This window comes from Podarcis tiliguerta, assembly GCF_965153285.1.
Source record: "Podarcis tiliguerta genome assembly, chromosome: 8".
Classification (NCBI taxonomy): domain Eukaryota; kingdom Metazoa; phylum Chordata; class Lepidosauria; order Squamata; family Lacertidae; genus Podarcis; species Podarcis tiliguerta.
The window spans coordinates 51,770,416-51,793,176 of record NC_139541.1 but is presented as its reverse complement, the minus strand read 5'-3'; the positions used below and the strand labels follow the sequence as shown (position 1 = coordinate 51,793,176).

At 44.6% G+C, this 22,761-nt stretch overlaps 1 protein-coding gene across 1 annotated transcript in view; it reads right to left on the bottom strand.

The window, feature by feature from the left end:
* The window catches only part of PEPD (peptidase D), a 126,342-nt gene that overhangs the window by 70,966 nt on the left and 32,615 nt on the right, over positions 1-22,761 (bottom strand). The window contains exons 5-9 of the mRNA XM_083452921.1: positions 20,320-20,367; positions 19,144-19,205; positions 11,571-11,615; positions 4,075-4,150; positions 2,605-2,651 (exon numbers count right to left, since the gene is read on the bottom strand). Coding sequence (XP_083309047.1) covers positions 2,605-2,651; positions 4,075-4,150; positions 11,571-11,615; positions 19,144-19,205; positions 20,320-20,367 — 278 coding nt within the window. The remainder of the gene's footprint in view (positions 1-2,604; positions 2,652-4,074; positions 4,151-11,570; positions 11,616-19,143; positions 19,206-20,319; positions 20,368-22,761) is intronic.

Sequence of the window (22,761 nt, the reverse complement as noted above, 5' to 3'; positions counted from 1 at the left end):
GATCAAACTGATGCTTAAATAACGTTGATGAAACTTCTAAAAGTGAACTCAGGTGGTGACAGCCAATGGCTTTGTAGCCAAATCAGGGGCCACAGAGAAACACAAGGGAGGTATCAGTCAGCATCCTTGGCGGAACCCCAAGGTTCACAGATGTACAAGAAGAGAGGATGGAGGCAAAATCCAACCCACAGCCACTGAGCATGTTCAGTAGACACAGAATGCTGAATGTCACTTGGAAAAGAAAAATGGAACGGCTATCCTGGAGCACGAGACACCTGGCTGGCTGGCACCCTGAAGATCTGCACATCTGCAACAACTTGTGGAGATCCCCCATTAACACAGACCGCTTTAAGAAAAGTCCCAGTGTGAGAATATATTGTTACAAAAGCCCAGCGCCGGTCCCTCTCTCTGCCAAGCCGTGGCAAGAGTGCATGGGATCTCAGGCACCAATACAGGGTCTGTGTCCCTTTGGAGACTAGAAGACATGGTAGAGGCTGTCATGCTTTAAGAAATAGGGTCTATTTGCCTATTTACACCCTCGGTCTGCACGGAGGGGGTCCAGATCTTAAAATAATGGTCCAAAGCATTGCAGGCAGTCATTCCTTCTCCCCCACCAAAATGGATCCAGCGGCGGAGCATATGCCCACGCTGCCCAGGATGGGCGCGCTCCCGAGAAGTGCAGGGTACACTACTGAGAGGGGCGGGGCATGGAGGGTGCCCTCCCAGGCACGGGAGAGCTGCTTGGGTGCATGGAGCTGTGCCCGCACCCTGCAGCCAGGGAAGGAGCAAGCCCCTTGTCCTCCCCCAGAGCAGTTACCCTGGCAAACTTCCAAATTTCCAGTCACTGGTCACACCTGGAGCAAGGAGTTGTTGATGACTGTGTGGTGAGAGCCAGTGTGGTGTAGTGGTTAAGAGTGGTAGTCTTGTAATCTGAGGAACCGGGTTCGCGTCTCCGCTCCTCCACATGCAGCTGCTGGGTGACCTTGGGCCAGTCACACTTCTTTGAAGTCTCTCAGCCTCACTCACATCACAGAGTGTTTGTTGTGGGGGAGGAAGGGAGAGGAGAATGTTAGCCGCTTTGAGACTCCTGAAGGGGAGTGAAAGGCGGGATATCAAATCCAAACTCTTCTTCTTCTTCTTCTGTCAATAGCTCTTTACTGAAATGCTAACAGCTCAGCTCTTCCCTCAGCCAACTAGACTGGTTTGCATAAAGCAGCCCCAGAATTCCTTTGCAGCTTATATTCTTTCTTCATATCACACATAACCCAAAATCCTAGCTCCTAGCCTTTATTATTTTTTGTGTTTAAGGGGACCCCCCCCCCCCGGTGGCAGCTCTGTAACACCATTCATACAAGGACATCTTCTTGCAGAATTAAATAAAAAGTAAAATAAAAGGAGATGCTTAATAAGAAAACATGGAGTTTTAAGGAAAGACACTGCACGCATATGAAACCCTATTAACACCAGTGTGTTAAAAGAGGCTTAATTGGTAGCATTTATTCCATAATTATAAAATTGGATAATAAAGTTGGAACATTTATGAGGAAATGGGCCAGAGATCTATAAGAGGAGTGGACTACGGAAGAGCAGAAATGGATTTGGGTTAAATTACCACCACCAAGTTTATAAAAGGAATTTTAAAATAAAGATTCAATATCAACAGCATTTGACCCCAGGTCGACTTAATAGGATATATTCAACAACACAGGATAAATGTGTTCTGCAGCTGCTTGGTAATGCAAATATATTGGACTACTATTTGAAATCTTATTTCAGAAACAACTGGACATCTATTACGAAATGACCCTAAAATACTAGTACTGAATTCAGTATCTGGAAGGTATAGTGTTAGACCCAAGTGGTTGGCGCCAATCCCACAGAGAGCAGCAGAGGTGGGCAAACTTCATGCTAATCAGATCCACTTTGCTTTATAGTAGAGTCCCAAGATCTACCAATTGGAGCCACGTGTAAATGACAGAGCATTAGTCTATGATTCTATGATCAGCATGTAGCAAAGAGGAAGTTCAAACACCAATCACAGTGAAGCCTGGCTGGACATTCACTGCTGCACACATGCTTCTCTCAGGATGCAAAGCCATATGGGCAAAGGAAGGGATGGAGGAATCTAAAGACTCATTAGGGAAAGAAACACAAACAAACGGAAATCGAAATGCATAAACAAAACCACCAATATTTGCTCCAGCTGTAGCAGAGACATTTCACCAAACACTCCAGGACATTTTATGGCCCCCATAAACACTCATGTACGTAGGAGGCATAGCTGTGATATTCACACACATAAAAGCTGCTTTATTGGATGCTATCAAGCAATAATAATGGCTATTAGGTATAGTTTCTGTAAATTACATAAAAGTCTGCAAAGAGAATTATACTGCTTTAAAACCATACCTAAAAGCAATTGCCATCTAATAGCACAGAGGAAATGTGGGAAATGCCTTCTATATAATAAAATATGTCTAGCCCCAGCCTCGAAATGAGCACGTGCAATTGCCATTAAATCAGTGTCGCTCAGAGTTATCTGGGGGCATTTCCTGCTAACAGAGATGCTTTTCCATAGTTTTGTCACGTTGAAAAGGTACTCACCTCTCCAGCTCATATTCCTTCATGCCTATTTTGACGGCCTTCATTACCTGTTGTCACAAACATAGGACACACCCTAAGAAATTTGGATCAGAAGAACCTTAAACGCTTGACAATTTTGTGTTTGTCTTGGGAGCTACCATGATTTGATGTATAATGCACTTAAATAGCACCCCCTGGACATAGCAAAGAACACGAATGTACTAGAAGTGTGTGATGATCACATCCTGGATCCAAAAAAATCTGTCCCCAGGGTGGAGCTGAATGCACATCCCCACAGCGCTTCCCTACCCATGGGTAATAAATGTCTGATGAGGGTTCAAGTGATGATCTGAATATGTGAACCTATCCCTCCATGTGAGAAGGCCACCCAAATGCCTTAGGAAATGTGCTGAAGGCTTCTGCGGAACACAGGAGCACATTTACAGCATGTTGAGTAAGGCTGAGTCTAAAAGGTCTTCTCTTGAGAAGAAAGGACCATAATGATCAAGGGGATGCAGCAAATCTCCTTTGAGGAAAGGATGCAGATTTTTGGACTTTTACTTGCCTTTTCTCTAAACTAAAGAGGTATCATGGTTTATAAAATTATGAATCACATAGAGAAAGTGGCTATATATATACACAGTGGTACCTTGGCTCCCGAACAATTCAGCTCCTGAACACCGCAACTTGGAAGTAAGTGTTCCGGTTTGCAAACGTTTTTTGGAAGCCTAACATCTGTTTTGGCTGTTGGCATTGTTTCTGGGGCCAATCAGAAGCCGCGTCTTGGTTTGCGAATGTTTTGGAAGTCGAACGGACTTCCAGAATGGATTGAGTTCGAGAACCAAGGTACCACTGTATATATATCCCTCTCTCGGAAACCTAGAACTTGTGGTCACCCCATGAAGCTGAATATTGGAAGATTCAGGACAGATAAAAGACTTCATGCTGTTCTATGGAACTCACTCCCATAGGAGGCAGTGATGGCCACCAACTCTGCTGGCTTTAAAATACTGTTGGACAAATTTATGGAGGGTAAGGCAACCAATGGCCACTAACCATAATGGCTATGTTCTCCTTCTACCGTCAGAGGCAATACACCTCGGAATACCAGTTGCTGGGAATTGCAGGTGGGCAGATTGTTGCTGTGCTCATGTCTTGCTTGCAGGTTCCCTACAGGCATTTGACTGCACACTGTAAGAACAGGCTGCTGGACAAGAGAGGCTACTGGCCTGATCCAGCAGGGCCCTTATGTTCCTATGTGTTCCAGCATGATAAGTGAAGACATTTTGTTCCCTGGGCATCAACAGCAAGTTCAAGGGCAAAGCAATGTGTATTATTAGGATTCTATTAGAAGGAACATTATCCTCCTAATTCTGTCCCAGCTCTTCCATTAGTTTATTACTAAGCAATTCAAGTAGCTGGGAACATTTTCTGAAAAGCCACCGTTACACAAAGAGCAGAAAAAATTATTATCTGTAAGAGATCCATTACCTCTTTATGAGCTTCACTGGAAATTTTATTGGTATAGCGCAGGACTTCCAACTCCATGTCCGTCTTAATCACACGGCTTCAAAAGGAAAGGAGAAGAGGAGAATCAGGTTAGTAATTCCCCCTACAGCTCAGCAGTGATTAAGTTGAGAGCACAAAGAATAACCAGGTAACCTAATTGGCAAACCTGCCGCCGACCAGATGCGTTTCAAAAGCAAGAGGCTATTACGAGATTGCAGCAAATAAAGGACATCAGGAAATAAAAGGTATGTGTGGCATTCAATTTACTCAAAGTAGGATGAGCTGAAAAAGCACCTGCAAGGTTGGTATAAGATATCGAGTTCGATCACCCTAACTGCAGCCCCTAGACCATAAGTGGGGTGCAAGCGGCTAGAGTCTGTGGGCAGGAAGGAGAAGATCTAGGGCAGCCTTCCCCAACCTGATGCCTTCCAGATGTTTTGGACTACAACTCCCATCAGCCGGCCAGCACAACAGAAAAGCCCAGCTGGCTTAAACTGATGGGAGATGCAGGCCAAAACACCTGGAAGGCACCAGGCTGAGGAAGGCTGGTCAGTGGACTTGGCCATGGCTGAAGGCAGGAGACCAGTCAGGCTAGTGCCTCCCATTGTTAAAATTATTTCAGAGAAACCTGAAGCACTTTCTCTGACCATTTATCAGAATCATTGGGCTCTGAGTGTGAATAAATCCTGAGTTTATACTCTTGATTTGTAAATTTATCACATCAGTACACTGTGGGAATTCTACTTCAGTTTGGTTTTTAAAACAGGCCATGCAAGACAGGGTCAGACACAAGGTAGACGGGGGTGCTGTTCACTGTTTCCAGAAACTCTCTTCTCATTGTGAGACTTTTGTGGGTGAGCTGAGAGTTTGTTGGACCTTGGGGCTGAGAGGGAGGGAGGAAAGAAAATCAATTAATACTGTTCTATATATATTAGTAATTTTGTATTAATGTGACATTTTTATTTGTAACTGCGAATTTTTGTAATATTTTGTTTAAGTTGTCTGTTGTTGCTTCAGTTTTCTGTACACCGCTTAGAGATATTTTTAATATATCAAGAGGTTAGAAATTAAATAATCAAATCAAAAATGACCATGGACCCCCCATGCTCAGTCTAGTTCAGTTTACAGTGTCAGTATAAGTTAAGGATGAAGGAGCCGGATAATGAACTAATGGAATTGTATTGAAGAGCTCAAACACATTTCAAGCTTGAAAAACCTTAGTCCTGGGAAGTAAAAAACCTTTCACAAGATGCTATCTATTTATTTGTTAATAACACTTCTATACTGTCTCCCATGTCAAGTCAGAGACAGCTGGCTGCTTTCAAGGCATACTTAACGGTGCACAGAATTCCCTCACTCTGTAAAGTGCAAAGCAGGTTGGTTTATTCTAGACCTTCCTGTTCACATCTACCAGGCCCACCCCCATTAGACACCCTGAGAAAGTTGACAGAAAAAAGCTCCCCTCCCCACTCTCATACCACTGGAACTCATGAGCATCCACTGAAGCTGCAAGTTGGAGATTCAGGACAGACAAGCAGCAAAACATATTGTCCCAGACGAGACATGCTTTATTGACCTTGCTTTGCATTGACCTGCCATGAATAGGCAATCCCTCTGCCTGCATTTACTGCACAGGGTACACAATTGTGGGTCAGACAGTCCTATGAAGATATGCATGTTTTATTTAGCCAACCCTGCACTCTTTACCAAGCACAAGTCACAGGCTCACAACATGGCAGCTTCCTGCCATTTCTCAAGTTATAGAAATGGGAGTCCAAGGCACAGCAGCAGAATATGAATGAATCCTTGCCTAAAGCTATGAAGTCCTTTGGGTTGCTGAAGCTTGTTTCGCAAAGGTAGCAGACAGAGAAGGCGGGCGGGGGAGTGGGGAGAGAAAATATCCCCGCACACTGTTTTGGCTCAGAGCTGTATTAAATTTATGAACCCCTGGATGAAGAGTTTAGCAAAAATCGAAAGCTTGCATGTCTTCAGGCAGGAGCTGGGGTGCAGCATAAAAGCCAAGGAAATGGTGCTTGGGATCAAGGAAGCCTAGCACAGATCACACCACTGCCATGAACTCTCCTGGTGGCCACCCAAAATGCTGTTTAGTGGCGGCCTCTGGAGTGCTTGGCTAGGTCAGCCTTTATGAACTGGAAGCCCTCCAGTTGTTCTGAACAGTCAATGCTGAGTGGGGCTGATGGGGGTTTCAGTCCAAAGCATCTGGAGGGTGCCAGGGTGGGGGAAGGCTGCTCAAGATCCAGGTTTGCAAACCTGTTTGATCACAAAACCGTGGTTTGTATCAACTGACATGCACAGTGAAACCATGGTTGGCAGAGGATTTCCCAGCTTTTCCGACTGGAGTCTTTCCCAGTTCTTATTGGAGATGAACCTGGGACATTCTGCATGCAGGACAGGTGTTGTGCTCACCAAAACTTGCCCTTCCTTTTTTAAGGAGCAGGCAAGCAGAGCCTTAATCTGATCACCTCCCATGATGAGACTTGAAATTGCATCTCCCATTTTCAGTAACCAGGACATCAGAAGTTGATTCCGAGAGACGTGCTTCCTGTGCTGGCATATGGGTCACTGTTCGGAGCATGTCTCTTGACCAGAGGGAGGCAAGTTCAAAGCCATAAATCCTGCAGACACACAAAGACCGTCTCTACACTAGAGAGGTGCTTTGGGGCTAACAAGAACATTTCATTCCTTCCCTAGAAGGCACGAGCAGTTCTTTCAGCAAAGTTTGGAGCAGCTACTTTTAAAGTCACCTTGCCTTAAATAGCATCCAAGATAAAGAACGTAAGAGCCTGAGGAATCAGGCCAATGGCCCATCTAGCTCAGCATCCTGTTCTCACAGTGGCCAAGCAGAGACCTGTGGGAAACGTGCAAGCAGGACCTGAGCACAACAGCAATTCTCCCTTCCTGTGTTTTCCTGCAGCTGGTATTCAGAAGCATTTCTGCCTCCAACTGTGGAGGTAGAAAAAAGCCTTATCCCCCAGAAATTTGCCCAGTGCTCTATATTAAAGCCATCCAAGTTGGTGGCCATCGCTGCCTCCTGTAGGAGCAAGTTTCACAGTTTCAAATGCATATATTAGTCAAAATAGAATGCAGAAATTCTTTAAGGAAAACTTCTGTATATTAAGAGAAATATATTAAGCGTTCTAGCATCATGAAAAAGACGGGAAGTCTTTTCTCTATCCACTTCCTTCGTGCCATGTATAATTTTATAAAGTCCCAAAATGCTGCAAACCTTTCCTCATATGGAAATGGATTCTGCCATGAGTTGTCAATGTTTTAACAGAGTTTGAACTGCAGCCTTCCAAAATGTGTGCCCTCCACATGCTGTTGGACTCCCATCATCACAGACAATTGGCCATGTTGACTGGGAGGTGGAGCTTAACAACATCTGGAGAATCTTCTGTAAGGAAAGGATGCTCTTCTACAGGGTAGCCAATGTGGGCACCACCTATCATTACAGTACTGCGTCAAACTTTCTGGCACTGTCTGCCCCCCCCCCATCTCTCTCTCTCTTACACACACACACTTCGAAACTGTGACCATGGTGCTAGCAGAGCATTCAAGCGTCCAAAGATGTCCATTACATCCCAGCTTAGCTCTGATTGCTTTAGTTTACTAGACCATTTTGAAACAAGTTATCCACTAACAATGCAAAAGAACTAGCATAATAACTCCCTGATTTAGACAATACAAGAACTACAAACAAAGCCCCAACCATGTTGAAATCAGCAGGAGAGTGCCACAAGAAAATCAGAACCAAACAGGTCCATAAGTACATTCTGCGAGAGGAAAAGATCAGCCCAAACTTGACTTAGCAGCCAGCTGATCTGGTCTAAATAAAGCATCACACAAAAGACCAGGGCAAGTAGAGTCTCAACTCCACCTGAGCCAGGGTAGCTGTCCTGCAAAATCAAGAAGTAAGTATCCTTGGTACCTGCACAAAGAATACATGGGGAGAGCTGGCCAAAAAAACAAAAACAAGAACTCGTAACATCCTCCCTCTTCTCCTCTAAAATGTGCAAAAATGGAAACACTCGATGCAACGTTAAAAGGTTTCCAACAAGCCTTTTAAGTAAATATCTTTCCCAGCCTCCATCTGTATTAGAACAGCTTTTAGATGCTTTATCTTTTATGTGTTTGCTGCCCTGGGCTCCTGTGGGAGGAAGGGCAAGATATAAATCTAACACATACATATATACATACATATATAAATAACACTGCACATTTCTCCATCCCTCTTTCTTATCAATCCCTGCTTTGGGGGGGGGGGGGGGATGGAAGGATGCAAAAATGTCCACAACAACTGCATGCATTTCCATTTACTACCCTTGCATTTCTAGTGAAACAGGGAATGCAGAGATGCAGACTTGCAGAACTTACATGATCCAGTTTCTGGGCTATGTGTCCTGTAGTCTCCCTGGTTGCCAGGTTTCCCATGTCCCAACCTTAAGGATGGGGTGCCTTATTTGGAACTGGCTGCCTCTTTCTAAAAACTTTCTCGTTGGCACACCTTATTCTCAGATCTTTTGGGGGGCAGATATGATAAGTCCCTGCAAATAACAGGTGGTAGCTTTACACGCTCTTCTTAAGTGCAGTTTATACCAGGGGAGCTAAAGAAACTCTCTCTACGTCCCATTGTACATTATTTGGCTGGCTACTCTTCAAAATCTCCACTGGTCATTTTAACGGAGGGCTCCAATTCTTCAAATTGCAAAGCTCGCAACAAAATTCCTAAATATAGCAATCCCACTTAAGAAATCTGATTGCTTCTTATTTTTTTCCTATTATGATCTTACACATTTTATATCCTGTAACATTTTTTATTTTATTTGTGCCTGGTGGGCCATAAATAAATCATGTTTGCCACTGAATATCCCTTGGTTACAGGTTCTGGCTTGGCCTGCCTTTAATCATCTCATGCCTCACTTAAATATTTTATAAAAACCTAAAGACAGAAGAGAGATTTTATTGGCACATTTTAACTACAAAGCTTTCGGTGGCAGATTTGCTAGAGTTGCCTTTGCAGGCAGATGTTGCCCCTGCAATCATATATATTGAGGTGGAAGCGTTCATCAATGTAGTTATTACCAGGGGGTTAGAGGAAGTATAGTCAATCCTGTCATGAGACCGTTTCCAAGCCAACAGTCATAATCAGTTTTACCAAGGCTGTTATTTTCTCCTCTGTGTTACTGGTCAGTTGACTCAAAACAAATCATTTTGAAGGGTTACAAGTAACAGCAAGGCATACTGGACACCTGAATTTCCTTTGCCGCTGCTGCTTTGACTTGTAACTGAATGTTGCATTTCGCTTTACGCCGTTTCAATACGGTTGTTTAATTCTTGGTTTGGAATATGCATGGTTTCACCCAGGAACCTTCGACAGAATTATAAACACTTTTAATGAAATAAATACTACTGCTCCTGTTTCCGAGGGAACAGCTGGTTCTGTGATGCTTTTATTGTTATAGTCTGTGTTTCTAATGGATCTTCTTAGATTATGTTAATTCTATTAGTGCTTTAGTACATTTTAATGGTTGTCTTTTCTATGCTTTTAGCTTGTTCTGTTTTATCTGTGCAAGCCGCCTTGAGTCCTGGACAGGGCAAAAGGCAAGATATAAAAAAAGGATAATAATACCATACAGATGGGTTGAAATGAATGTGTAAAGGCATAACTGGGGAGGGGGCATCTGCAGGGCCCCCTCCCTCCCGCCCTCCATCCCCTGCACCTGCCAGAAGGGGCTTGCTCCATTCCCAACCATCCCATTTTGAGCAGGAAGGCCTGTAAGCGTGTTCAGCTGAATGTGGTTTCAAGTCTCCTCATCACTGGGAACCTTGGGCTAGTAGCAAACTGACAGGCAGTGCAAATCCCACAAGCAAGGTTTTATATGCTGGGGGTTGTTTTCCCCTACAAGAAACTTAGCTGCCAGGTTCTCCACCAGCTGCAGCCTCTGAACCAAATGCAAGGGGAGCCCCACACAGACATCACTGCAGTAATTCAAACACCCTCCAGACCTGCCAGGGCCATATGAGATGGCTGAGGGGTGGAATAGACATACACACTCCCCGCCCTCAATCTAAGCCCTCACAGATTCTCTTAAACTTACGGACATATATGTTACACCTGAGAAGAGGGGGATGTCCTGGCTGGAGATGATGGGAGCTGCTTTCAAACACACCTGGAGGATCCCAGGTTGACAAAGGCCAATCTCATTCCTCCTCCAGGCCTCACTAAACTGGCTCGTGGCATCTCCATTTCCAACAAGAGGGCTTTTATAACCCCCCACAGCGCGGAAGAGTCATAACATCCACCTTATTGAAAATGAGTTTTAAAATTAAGAAACACTGCTGTGGCGCAACACACTTTAGGACTTGGGTTCTTCTCGGTTTCGCTCCTGCTAATGTCAGGCACCATTGACATTCAAGTGTAATTAAAGAGAACATCCATAAATTTGCCAACGGAATGCATTAGAATTAATGCTTTTAAAATGAATCCCAAAAGGAGGCAATAATCGCCTGACATTTATATAACATTACCCATTCTGCCAGACATTCAATTAATTCTTCTTTGGGTAGTCACTGCAATAGTATCATAATTAATGTATTTGTATTTGAACCTACACAACCGCTAACACTAAAGAATTTTGCAAGAATTATTTCAGTGGCATTCAGATCCTTTTCTTCCTTGTGGTATTACGTCATGGCTGCAGTCCAGTTGGGGGCTGTAGCAGGGCCTTCACCATAGGCTGTGCCTTGACAGAGGCCCAAGCATCAGAAATTTGGCACACAGCAACCGAGGAAGAGGGTGTTCTCGGTCTCATCTGAACCCAGGCTTGTGGTTGTCTTAATCCAGACAAACCCCAAGCTGTACACTGAAGGACAAACCTTGTTTGCAGCTCAGAGCTTCTCTGGAGTGAGGCAAACCCCAAGCCCAGATTTGGACAACACGCTAAGCCACATCCCAGACATGGGATTTACTGCGTTAGTTTTCCTGGTTATCATGCCAGTGCTTCTGCTCCTTTTTCTAGCACCCCTTTCACACAACAGCCCTTGTCGTGTTATGGGTGTGGGTGTGGTGTGGCATGACAACGACCAACATAGACAACATTGCTCCTCCACCCCAACCTTTCCACGAATGCGCCCATGAAAACAGAAGGGAAGAAGTGTGCTAGTATAACTGCCCCAATTGTTGTGACTTTACTCCCACAATTTTCTGGGCTGATGTGGTTGCAAACTGATTTTTTTCATGAAATCAAATAAGATGGAAACGAGTGCTGAACTTCCACTCCATTCCACCAGATGTCCAGATGTGACTTTTACGTCATGTGGAAGCTCAAATGTAATGCAAAAATTAACAGTTAGGGAAATGTCAGGGGAATGGGATAAAACGCTCTGTGATTGCAGCCATGGTCTCACACAGAATGTTGGGACAAGCTTTGGAAAACAAATGTGAAAAGACAACATACCATTCAGCAATTTCCGGATGAAGAACTGTGTTGTTAACCACAAATCTAAAAACGAGAGAGATAACAAAAATTAGCTTGAAACTCTAGACACTGGGTGGGTGTCCAACTCTGGCATCCAATGAAATGTGAGCATGCTTAAAGGGGGCTGTTATATGATGGAGAGCCCAAGTCAGTGCAAACAGGAGCAGAGCAGAAGGAGCAAACAGTCTTTAGTGCGTTGTGGATTTCTGAGGTAATATTTATTGAGACTTTTCATGGGCCCCATAGGAGCTACTGGATGGCATATTGGTGCCCAATGCACCCCATTGGTGGCCTCTGAGATAAAAGGGGAAAGGAAGTTAGAGCGAAAGCAGGCAGCCGTGATTTCAGGTGAAATGAAGATGTATTCATATATTTTCATATAGCAAAGCAAGAGGGAGAGAGAAAGAGAAATAAAGGTGATGACTAAGCACCCACAAGAGAGATAGTGGCCACTTTGCCAGGAGATGTAACAACCCAGGGCTTTCTGTGGTGGCATTCAAAATTCAAGGCTTTCCCTCCCTCCACCAAAATGGACTGGAGAAATGTACAGTATTACAGTTTCTAAGATACCATTGCATGCTTGAATTCAAGCTCTGCAAAGTTCTGAACAGATATTTCACATTCTTAGGAGCCAGCATCCAATTTCTGGATGCAAGTGGGATTTTTCCAGCCTCGCTGCTCAACACCTCTGCTGCAAGGTGTTCTGTTTTAGCCTGTGTTCCATCTCAACACCTCACTGCATGAGAAAATGAAGCCAGCAAGCCACACAATTCAGGCCCTCTACAGAACTCAGTCAGGCACCAGGAGGAAAAAAGCAGCTCGGCTAATGAGATTTGCCTGCTTTGAACACGAATGAAACACTTTCCTTTCCAGTAGGTAGGTTTAGGGACTATTATTCCTGCCATGCTTCAGCACAAAAGAAAAAGGGGGGGAAAGAGGATGCAAAAGCTAGTTAAGCATAAAGGCAACCTAGTACAAAACCCATTGATGAACAAAATGGTACATTTAGTCTATGAAGTTCAGTGAACAAAAGCCTGGATTCCATTTTGAGTTGGAGCGTCCCACCATGATCTTAATGAGAGACGAAGGAAACCAGGAGATACAGGCAGGTGAGCTGCACACAGAATAGCAGGGTGTAATTCTGGCATCAAGATCAATACCAGAGAATTGAACATTTAAGAGATCATTGTGAGAGCATCCCAACTGAAAGCTGGGAAAAGGGAAAACAGTGGTGAGCTCACAGCTATCTGGCTCTCCTGTTCAAGGGAACAGCTTGGCATTGTTCAGGTGACAGTGCAGGTTGGAGAAAAATCCTCACAGTACACCAAAGGGGGAAAGACCTACTATCTCTGGCTCTTCTCCTGTGACCAGGGATCACTGTTCTGAATTTACGAAACCCACAAGACAGAAGAACCTTCTTACTTATGACACACTGGCCAGATTCAGATAGCCACCTTCTCCCCCATAAGAACATATGAAGACCCTGCTGGATCAGGTCAGTGGGCCGCCTAGTCCAGAATCCTGTTCTCACAGCGGCCAACAAGATAACTGTGGGAAATCTGCAAGCAGGATTCAAGCACAAAAGAAGAAGAGTTTGGATTTGATATCCCGCTTTATCACTACCCAAAGGAGTCTCAAAGTGGCTAACATTCTCCTTTCCCTTCCTCCCCCACAACAAACACTCTGTGAGGTGAGTGGGACTGAGAGACTTCAAAGAAGTGCGACTAGGCCATAGTCACCCAGCAGCTGCATGTGCACTCTCTCCTACTGCCGTTTCCAGGAACTGGCATTTAGAAGCGTTGCGTGCGAGAGAGGAAACACGTGTGGATGTGAGTGAGAGAGAGAATGTGCATGCATGCAGATGCCTGTGTCTCTCTTCCTTCCCTCTGCCTTTGTGTGCCTGGCCTGAGCCTCGCTGTGTGCGTGCGCACACGGCAACTTACCCTCACGCAGAAAAGAATGAAAGGTCAAAGACCACCAGCAATCCAGAAGCTGTTCAACCAGAGGCTGAAAAAGGGAACCGCAGGATAGCAAGAAGCACAAGAAGAGAAGATTTCGACAGAAGACAGAGAGCGAGAGCCTGGAAAGCAGAGAATAAAGTTCAGCTCTTGAGAGAAGTACTGAGACATGGCAAGGGTGGAAGAGGGCAAGGCTTCACAGGGTAGGATAAAAAATAAAACGGGGACGGCCATGTCAGTTGTAGTCAAAAAGGATCTGCTGAGAAGCCAAAATAGGTCTTTTGCAGCACTAGGAAGGGGCACTGTCTACCGCTTCCCTCAATCCCCTTAAGAAGGAACAAGGAACAGAGAAGAACACATCCTGTTCTTTTTAGTGGGACTGGGCACTGCAGCCACAAGAACCAAATTGCCCAAAGCCTAGGCTCCTTGCAAAAAGTCAAATAAATAATCCGAGACAAATCCCTCACCTGAGAGGGAGCCCAAGAAGGAAAAACACAAAAGCTGCCTTTGCTAACTTGCTGCCCTCCAGATGCTTTGGACTACAACTCCCATCAGTCCCAGCTTCACTTGGCTGTGCTGTCTTGGGCTGATGGGAGTTGCAGTACAAAATTTCCACAGGTTGCAGAAGGTTGAATTGAAGCCTACCGACCAAACGCTCAATAGTATTTTTAACAAGAGGATGAATTTGGGAGTAGAAGAATGGAAAGTAACACCACATGAGAATAGTTACACCAATTTGTATTTTGGGCTGCCTTCAGCAAACAAGGATGGCATCCTTATCTGTGATTCCTGCATTGCAGGGGGTCAGACTAGATGCCCCCTTGGGTGCCTTCTGACTCTACAATTCTATGATTCTATTATTCATTGCCCTTCACATTTCACAAAAAAAGCCTTGGGAAGTGCTTTAAATAAAAGAGGAATAAGGGGGATAGAAGAAACTCTTTGCTTCTTTTAACAAAATGCAAGTCAAGTCAAAACCTTTATTGCATTAGCAAACTGCCATAGCAAAATAAGACAATACAAAAAAGAAAAAAGACAAACTAGAGACAGGCAACCCAGCAAAATTCAGGTGTTTTGGCTGGCGTAGTGACATTTAAGTTACCCGAAGACAATAATGCAAAGATATAATAGCCAGCGCCCAAAAACTAGTATACGGGTATATATAAAGCACAAAATGGCCCCAGAACAGACTCAGCATATTGAGTTAAAAGTAATAAAAAGATTAAAACAGGTCCAGGTCTAGGGCACGCTACCCTGTCAGAGTAGCCCTGAGTTTCAGAGCCTGCACTATGAATATTGCCACCCCACGTGAGATTTGGGGATTTGCGTCCACAAGAAGCGATTTCAAACAGTCTTCCTTAGATGTAATGGTGGACGGGATCAAAAGGAGGAGCTTAGATCTTATTGGCTCATAAATAGGGCAGTAGAAAAAGAAATGTATGAAGTCCTCTACTTCATTCATTGTGCATGGACATAGACGCTGGGTAATAGGGGTCTTAGAATAAATCCCCTGCAGGAAGGCCGTGGGTATAGAATGGAAGCGGGCCATAGTAAACGCTCTTCTCAAGTTGGGCTCCGTCAGGTCTATCAAGTAGTTGGCAAGTGATCTTACCACTTTCACTTTAGGGAGCCACATGGAGAGGCGAGCTGAGGTGGACTGTGCCCGGTCCATGGCCTCGTCTCTTGTAAGAATCCAGGCCCGGATTTTATGTTTGTCCCAAGAGGACAGCGAGTCAAGATTTGGGAGAGAGTAGCGTGCAGTAATAGTCACCATGGCCTTGGACCATTTATTGCTTTGAGAACACGTTAAAAAGGCTTGCCTGGCTAGTAGGGGACCTGGGGCATTGATTAATTTACAATAAAAGCTAATAATTCTAATGTGGGCTCTCGCAACAATGGAGGGGAGGCCCAGTTCTGTTCTTAACTGTGCTGCAACCGAGCCCTTGGGGAGACCCAGTATCTTCCGTGCAAAAGAGTTTTGTAGAATCTCCAGCCGTTGTAGTGTTTTTAAATTCCACCCCCAGATTTCAACCCCATACAATAACATCGGGAGGACTTTGCTGATAAATGCTTTTCTGATTGGTGGAACCAGCTGGCCGCCTTTTGCATAGTAGAATTTCTCCAAGGCTTTGATGGTTCTGCGGGCAGCCAGGATGGTTGTATTTAGGTGAGCTGACCAGCTAAGCCCATGCTGAAAAATGATACCCAAATACTTGAATGCTGAACAATGTTCAATAGAATGGCCCTCAAAATTCCAGAGTGACTTCCGAGTTTTCATGCCAAAAGTAAGAATTTTGGTTTTGGCGAAATTAATTTTAAGGGAGTTGGTATCACAATATGTCATGAGCCCTCTGAGCATGTTGTTTAAGCCCAGCTTGGTTAATGACAGTATCACCATGTCGTCCGCATAGAGTAATATGGGGATCTTGAGCTGTTGTAAGGAGGGGGCAGATTGATTTAGGGCCTTCGTAGTTGTGACGATGTCATTGATATAGAAATTGAATAGAAAAGGGGCCAAGAGGCAGCCCTGTTTGACCCCTTTATTCAGAGGGAAAGAATCAGAAAGAGCTCCCAGAGGGCCGAATTTTACTCTGGCCGATATGTCATTATGAATTTCCATAAGAAGGAGGAGGAGTCTCTTATCTATGCTGGTATGACTAAGCTTCTGCCATAGCCTATCACTGGGAATGGAGTCAAAGGCGGAGGTCAGGTCCACAAAAGCCGCGTGTAGTTTGCAGTTGAACCTGTTTAGGTATTTATCAATCAGGGTAAGTAGAACAAGACATTGGCCAGATGTGCTGTGACCTTTGCGGAAGCCAGCCTGTTCCGGATGGAATAGCTTTGTTTCTTCTGCCCACTCAATTAATTTCTCTAGCAAGAATCTAGAGTAAACCTTGTATGATATGTCCAACAGGCTGATAGGTCGGTAGTTGCGCGGATCTTGTGGGTCCCCCTTTTTATGTATTGGGATAACTATGCTCTGTTTCCAGTTAGGTGGAATCTTAAGAGTAGCATTAATGGTGGTAAAGAGAGATGCTAAGATAGGGGCCCACCACGACTGGTTCGATAAGAATACCTCAGGTGGTATCATATCCTCCCCCGGGGATTTATCCCCTGATAGCATGCTAATTAGTTGAGTACATCTCTCTGGGGAGACTGGCTCCCAGGTGGGCAAGGCAGATGCTGGAAGGGTGGTGACTACATTTACGTCAGAATCTGAGGTGGAATACAGCTGAGCAAAGTGAGAGTGCCAGCTGGCTGCTGTGATGTTATTAACAATGAATGAGGGGGGTCTTAGACCTGCATTAATTAAATTCCAAAATTTCTTGTCGTCACGGGTTTTAATGGCCACTGACAGAGCCGACCAGCGTTCTTTCGCAAAGAGCAATTTCTTATGTTGGAGCAGCTTCTTATAGTATGAACGAAATTGGGCTAACTCCCTGATTTTGCTCTGAGTGCTGTCTGCTTTCATGTCTGACTGGAGAAATCTAAGCCTACTTCTGCACTGTTTGCATTCTTGGTCGAACCAGGTTTGATTCTTCCAGGATAGAATCGCACGGGAAGGTTTCGTAAGCGAAGGGAGCAAGTAGACTAGAATTTGCTGGAAAATTGAGAAATGATTCACATTCGTTGTTAACAGCTGAGCTTTCAGGGCTAGGATCTCAGGGGAATTTAGAAGGACTTTTATGTCTTGCTCCAGGTAGATGTCCCACTTCTTGCGACCGGGGGCCAGGGTCGATGAATCCTGGGGGTGTGGTGAGCTGGGAGGCCCCAGCTGTGTGTGGTGAAAGGAGATGGCAATTGGAAGGTGGTCACTTTCGGTTCTGTTGAACACATTGAAACAGTATGCCTCATCATTAAATGCTGAGGAGGACCAGATGTAATCTATAACACTTGCCCCTCTAGATCCTAGAAAAGTATAGTATCCCCCGGACCAGTCTTTGGGTTAACAAAATGCAGATCAGTGCATCTATTTCCTTTTCTTTCTTTCTTTACATAAAAAAATGACAGTTCAGGAGCACAGCGCTTTTGCACAGCGGACAAAGCAACAAGTTTTCTCTCAGCAGCAAAAGTTGAGAGCGGATTCTAAGCTTCCTCCCTTGTAGCTTCATTAGTTGCAAAGTACTCAGTGTCAACTCTCTCCAAGGCAGTCAAAGGAATTATATGCCTTAAATGACAAAGCTGACAGTCTGTTGAGAGGCCAATGCCAAGACTGGGAGAGATAAAGTGGGGCGGCGAGAGGAGAGGAGAGAAGCACTCTAACAAGCGATTAAGGGCATCAATTCTGTCATGCAAAAAGCAGCAGGGCGCTCAGTACTACACCAGTGGGTATCCCGCTCCTGACACAAGTGATCTACAGCTGTCAAACAGCAGTGAGAAGATCAGTTTTTTCTGCCCTGCAAACCCATGGAGAGGAAGGCGGCGGACAGCTGGAAGTCTCTTTCCAATAAGCTAAAGATCAAAGGGCAAAGTCACACTCTTCCAAGAGGCGCTTGGGCGGGAGGGAAGAATGGCAGGTAGCACATGGAAATGGAAGCTACCACCATCATCTCCAGAATGACCCACAGAATATGGAATTCTGGGTGTGTCAAAATAGTGCATCAAAGCTGCCGAAACTCCAGGAAGTTCCTCCCGTAGGCACACCTCATGCCCAGAATTGCGAAAGTTACACACTTATAAGCTTTTTGAGAACAAGCTTTCGAAAAGTTCAGATGTTTGTCCCAGCTTCAGTTTTAAAATTAACAAGTTTCTGCCCTGCCGTCCATGATGGTGTTGTTTTGTATGCGCTGCCTCCACAGTCCGAGGCTGTAAATGCTTCTGAACACCAGTTGCTGGGAACCACAGGAGGGGAAAGCAATCTCATGCTCAGGCCTTGTTTGGGGGTTTCCCCACAGGCATCTGGTTGGCCACTAGGAGAACAGGATGCTGGACTAGATAGGCTATTGACCTGATGCATAAGGCTCTTCTTGTGTTCTTATGCATGGTGTGAGCATAATACTTGATAATGTTGCCGTGCAGGGGGGGGGCTAAACTTATTGAGGCCAAAGTCCACATTACTGCCTGGGAGAAGCCTGGGTGGGGGTCATAAAAAAACCAGGAGTGGATTCAGCCATAGGCCGAAGCCTATTTAGTCTATTGCAGTGTTTCACATAACTGGCTAACTACTATCCTGGGACATATTGTCAGGTCAAACATGTATTTCTTGTGGTCAGGTGCCTATGCAACAACTTAAAAGATATACAACAAATCACTTTTCAAATGCAAATACAATGTATTTAAAAAACAAATAAAAATATTATGTATATAAAACACAATATTCAACTACTTTTACACAGAGTAGACTCTTTAGACATGTTCATTTCAGTGGGCTACTCTGCTCTGAGTAAATGTTGTTTGAATACCACCCGCAGTATATAAAGCCAGAATAAAATACATCATTGTTCATATAATCAAGCCGCCATGACAGGCTTACAGTCTATACATCAGGCCATCTTCTAATGGACACCTGATCATTTCCCCTACTGGTTATATGGTGTTCAAATCATTCGCTGGTTAACAATTTGTTTGACACACAAACCCAAAAGGTAACTTACTGGCTGATTCCTTCAAACGAAGCTTCCCTGGTAACACTTCCGCTGTCAGTGTTAACTCCTCTCTGGAGAAGAAAGGCAAAAGTATTTGAACTATGACTATCAACAGAAGAACAGCTGCTTCAGTCTTAAAAATTACAAAAGAGCATCCTACTCTGCAAGGCAGCCTTCCCAAACAAGAGACCCTTCAGATGTTCTGACTACAACTCCCATCCCCCCGGCCCATCCCCTTTTGGCACCGAAAATGGCATGCATGTCAGAGTGAGTGCATGTGCTGATCATGTGCAAGTGGGAAGTTGCCTGTAGCTGAAACCACCTGAAGGGTTGTAGGTAGGCTATGGCAAGTTATTCTGGTCACACAGGGCATGTGCTGAAGGGTACCTAAGCCTATGTCTCGATTAGTGACTAGGAACCAAGTACAGGCCATATTGATTTCCCAGATGTAAGAATGGTTGGAAATCAAAGATGTGGGAATAGGCCATGTAAATTAAGCAACCTTGTATCTTGGTCACTCTTCCAGAACACCCAGGAGACAGTGGTTTTCATATGTTCAAAAAGCACAGTGTACAAAGGGCTTTCCATTCCTGGATTGCATACAATTCTCAGCCACCATCACCACCCTTTGAAGGTTGTGAGACTGCCCTCATTAAGTTCCATGGAATTTGAACCTGGCTCCCAGTCAAACCAGGTTAACTTGGGAAACTCCTCTTCCTCCAGTCTTACCCAACAGCCTGAGTTTCTCCTAAAATCAAGCCTGACAGTGAGCAATAACTCCCACTGAAGAATGTTCCCAAACCTGTTAACACACAGGCCAGAAATGGCCATTAGGAGCCATTTCCATCTGGCTACAGGTGAGGTTGGCTGGTACCCAACCTTGGCTGTTGTCCTCTTCCCTCCCCCATTTTCTTTATGGATTGTGTCTCTTAAGAGTGCCTCAATAATAATAAAATTAACACACTTTTATTTGAAAACAGCAACAACACTCCTTCTATTAAAGAAGACTAGATTATCGCATTTAGTAAGATCCCCAGATGTTAGTGGACAACAATTCTTGCTGAGTCTGATGGGAGTTTGGGAGCCCAACAGTAGGTGAGGACCCGAAGTTGAGAAAGGCTGCTCTAGTCTGCAAGTAAGTTTCTCCAAAGTCAATACTTTCTAAGAACACAAGATGCCACTTACCAGAGTAAGAAGAACTGAAGGGTTCTTTGAAGACAGAACACTGGAAATCTGCAAAGTAAGAAGAATCATTGTGGTCAGTTGATCGCCTACCAGCATTGGCCACTAAGGAAGGTTCACAATGGTGCCCACTTGCAAGAGCTCTACTATCCATGCCCAACCACCTACTGTGCCCTATTCACACTCACACTACTTCTGCAGACCATTCCCACATTCTATCTAGTCGCCTGCTGTCATGATTATACTCTTTTAGCAACCGATCCCATCAAATCCCTGGGACGACCATTTTAACTTTCTAAGAAGATGGAATGTTCATAAACATTTCTTAGCATCTCACTAGATAGGTCAATGGGAAGGCACTGCATATTTATTTTGTGGTTTATATCCTGCCCTTTTTTATACCACAGGCATATGCAAGGTGGTGTATAGGATAAAAAGAAAAAAACATACTTATATACAATTCTAAAAACAAACAGTCAGCAAAAGAAACAGCACACCAGGAACAGCAGATACATACACATACACATGTCCAACCAACGGCTGCAGTTAAGAAAAGGCCCAATGAAATTATTTGTGTGCTACTTTCCCAACAAAGCTGAGCTCAAAGCCACTCACAGCAAAGTTGTTATTAAAAAAGACAAATGACATTTCCCTCCACATAATTATACGTACACAAGACGCAGCAGCATCTCAGCAAAGCAAACACAAACCATTCAACATTCACTAACCATTAACGCAGTGTAACACAAACTCCTAATTCAACAAAAAAGGGGCAGGGGAATCCATTATGCACATTAAGCATCAAAAGCCTTTCTAACTAGACTGGCAGGTCTTCAGAGCCCATTTTTTAAAGTCAATAAATCTGGAGGATCTCAGCAAGGCAAGCCTGAAGACTAGAGGCAGGGCCATAGCTCTGCAGAAGAGTGTCTGCCTTGCTAGCAGAAGGCCCGGGGTTCAAATCCCGGCAGCATCTCCAGGTAGTGTTGGGACAGACTCCCTGCCTGAAATCTTGGAGAGCCGCTGCCAGTCAGTGTAGACAATTCTGAGCTAGATTGACCAATGGTCAGACTCACTGTAAAGCAGCTTCCTAGATTCCTATGTAGAAGCTGTATCAGAGATGGAAAGCTATTCCAGTATCTGTGGAATGGAAACATGTTTAAAGGACTTCACAGCAGCAGATCTCCCAGAAAGTATTTCTGCAGCTCTGGCAACAGCCACTGGATTTCCAAAGCATAAAGGAAAGCCGCATCTCTTTAATTCCACCCGCCCCCAGCCTGGTCCCACACAACAGTTTAAGCACGGAATCAGGGTAAGCACAGCGTTTGCTGATGACACTCTGACAAATTGTCAATATAGCTGATACTAAGCAACAACGCACAAATTTCTGGCCGGGAATCACTTGTCATCCACTCTTGCAGATAAGAAGCCCTTAACTAGCACTTCTGTATTCGACACATGAAGCCTGATAACAAGAAACCACGATTCCAATCCAGATATGTCAAGCAGCAAACCTCCTCAGTAGCTGCAGCAGAGGGAATGAACAGATTAGCGCAATGCTATTTCAGAGGGATACTCATCTCAAGAATCAAACTGCGTTTCAAATGCCAGCCCCCCAAATATGGTTTTTTTAATAGAATGGTACACACCAGGGTTAGGGCCCTGAAGAGCGAGAGAAATTGTTTGTTTTGAAATCTCATTCTGTGCCCCACAACGATCACAGACAAAACGTAGGTAGGAAGAACCCAGAACACACGAAGGGGGCACAAGGAGAACACACCAATTGCCTGGCTAGATAGAAAAGGGCAGATACAGTATATGATATTAATAAGCATCTTTATAGGGCTTTAGGAAAGTGCTCAAAGCATGTCATGTGAATGCAGGTTTTTTTACAATCTTCCTTTTTCAGGCCAAAGAGGTTGCCCAAGGCAAGTTCACATCAAGACGCAACAACTGAACTGAGGCTTACTGGTTGTGTCTCGAGGCCCCAAGACCCACCCCCAAAATAAATACACACAGACACTTATATTAGTTTAAGTTTTGGGGCAAAATTTTTGGCCACAACTTTATTGAAATACAATCACGTGAGCATTGACTCCCCACTATAAATGGCTCCACCTCTCAGAGTGATCGTCAAATGGGGTAAACCAAACAACGGAGCAAGGTCGATGAGGACCAACCTAAGCTCACCCTGGGGTTCCTGTGGTCTTGGCATGGCCCTAGCCCCTCAAGCGGACTTCGGACGAGATCCAGGACCCCCAGATTCCTTTAACGGAATACCCAGTTCCTGGAGGGGCAAGTGATGGCCTCCCCTCCCCTCCCCACAATCCAACTGAGCCAATGCCTAACCGCCACCTTACAAGTTGAGACAATTTGCTAAGGGGTGGGCAAAAACCAAATGGCTAAACCCAATCTGCCAAATGGAAAAATTCCTACCCAGCCCCTGTT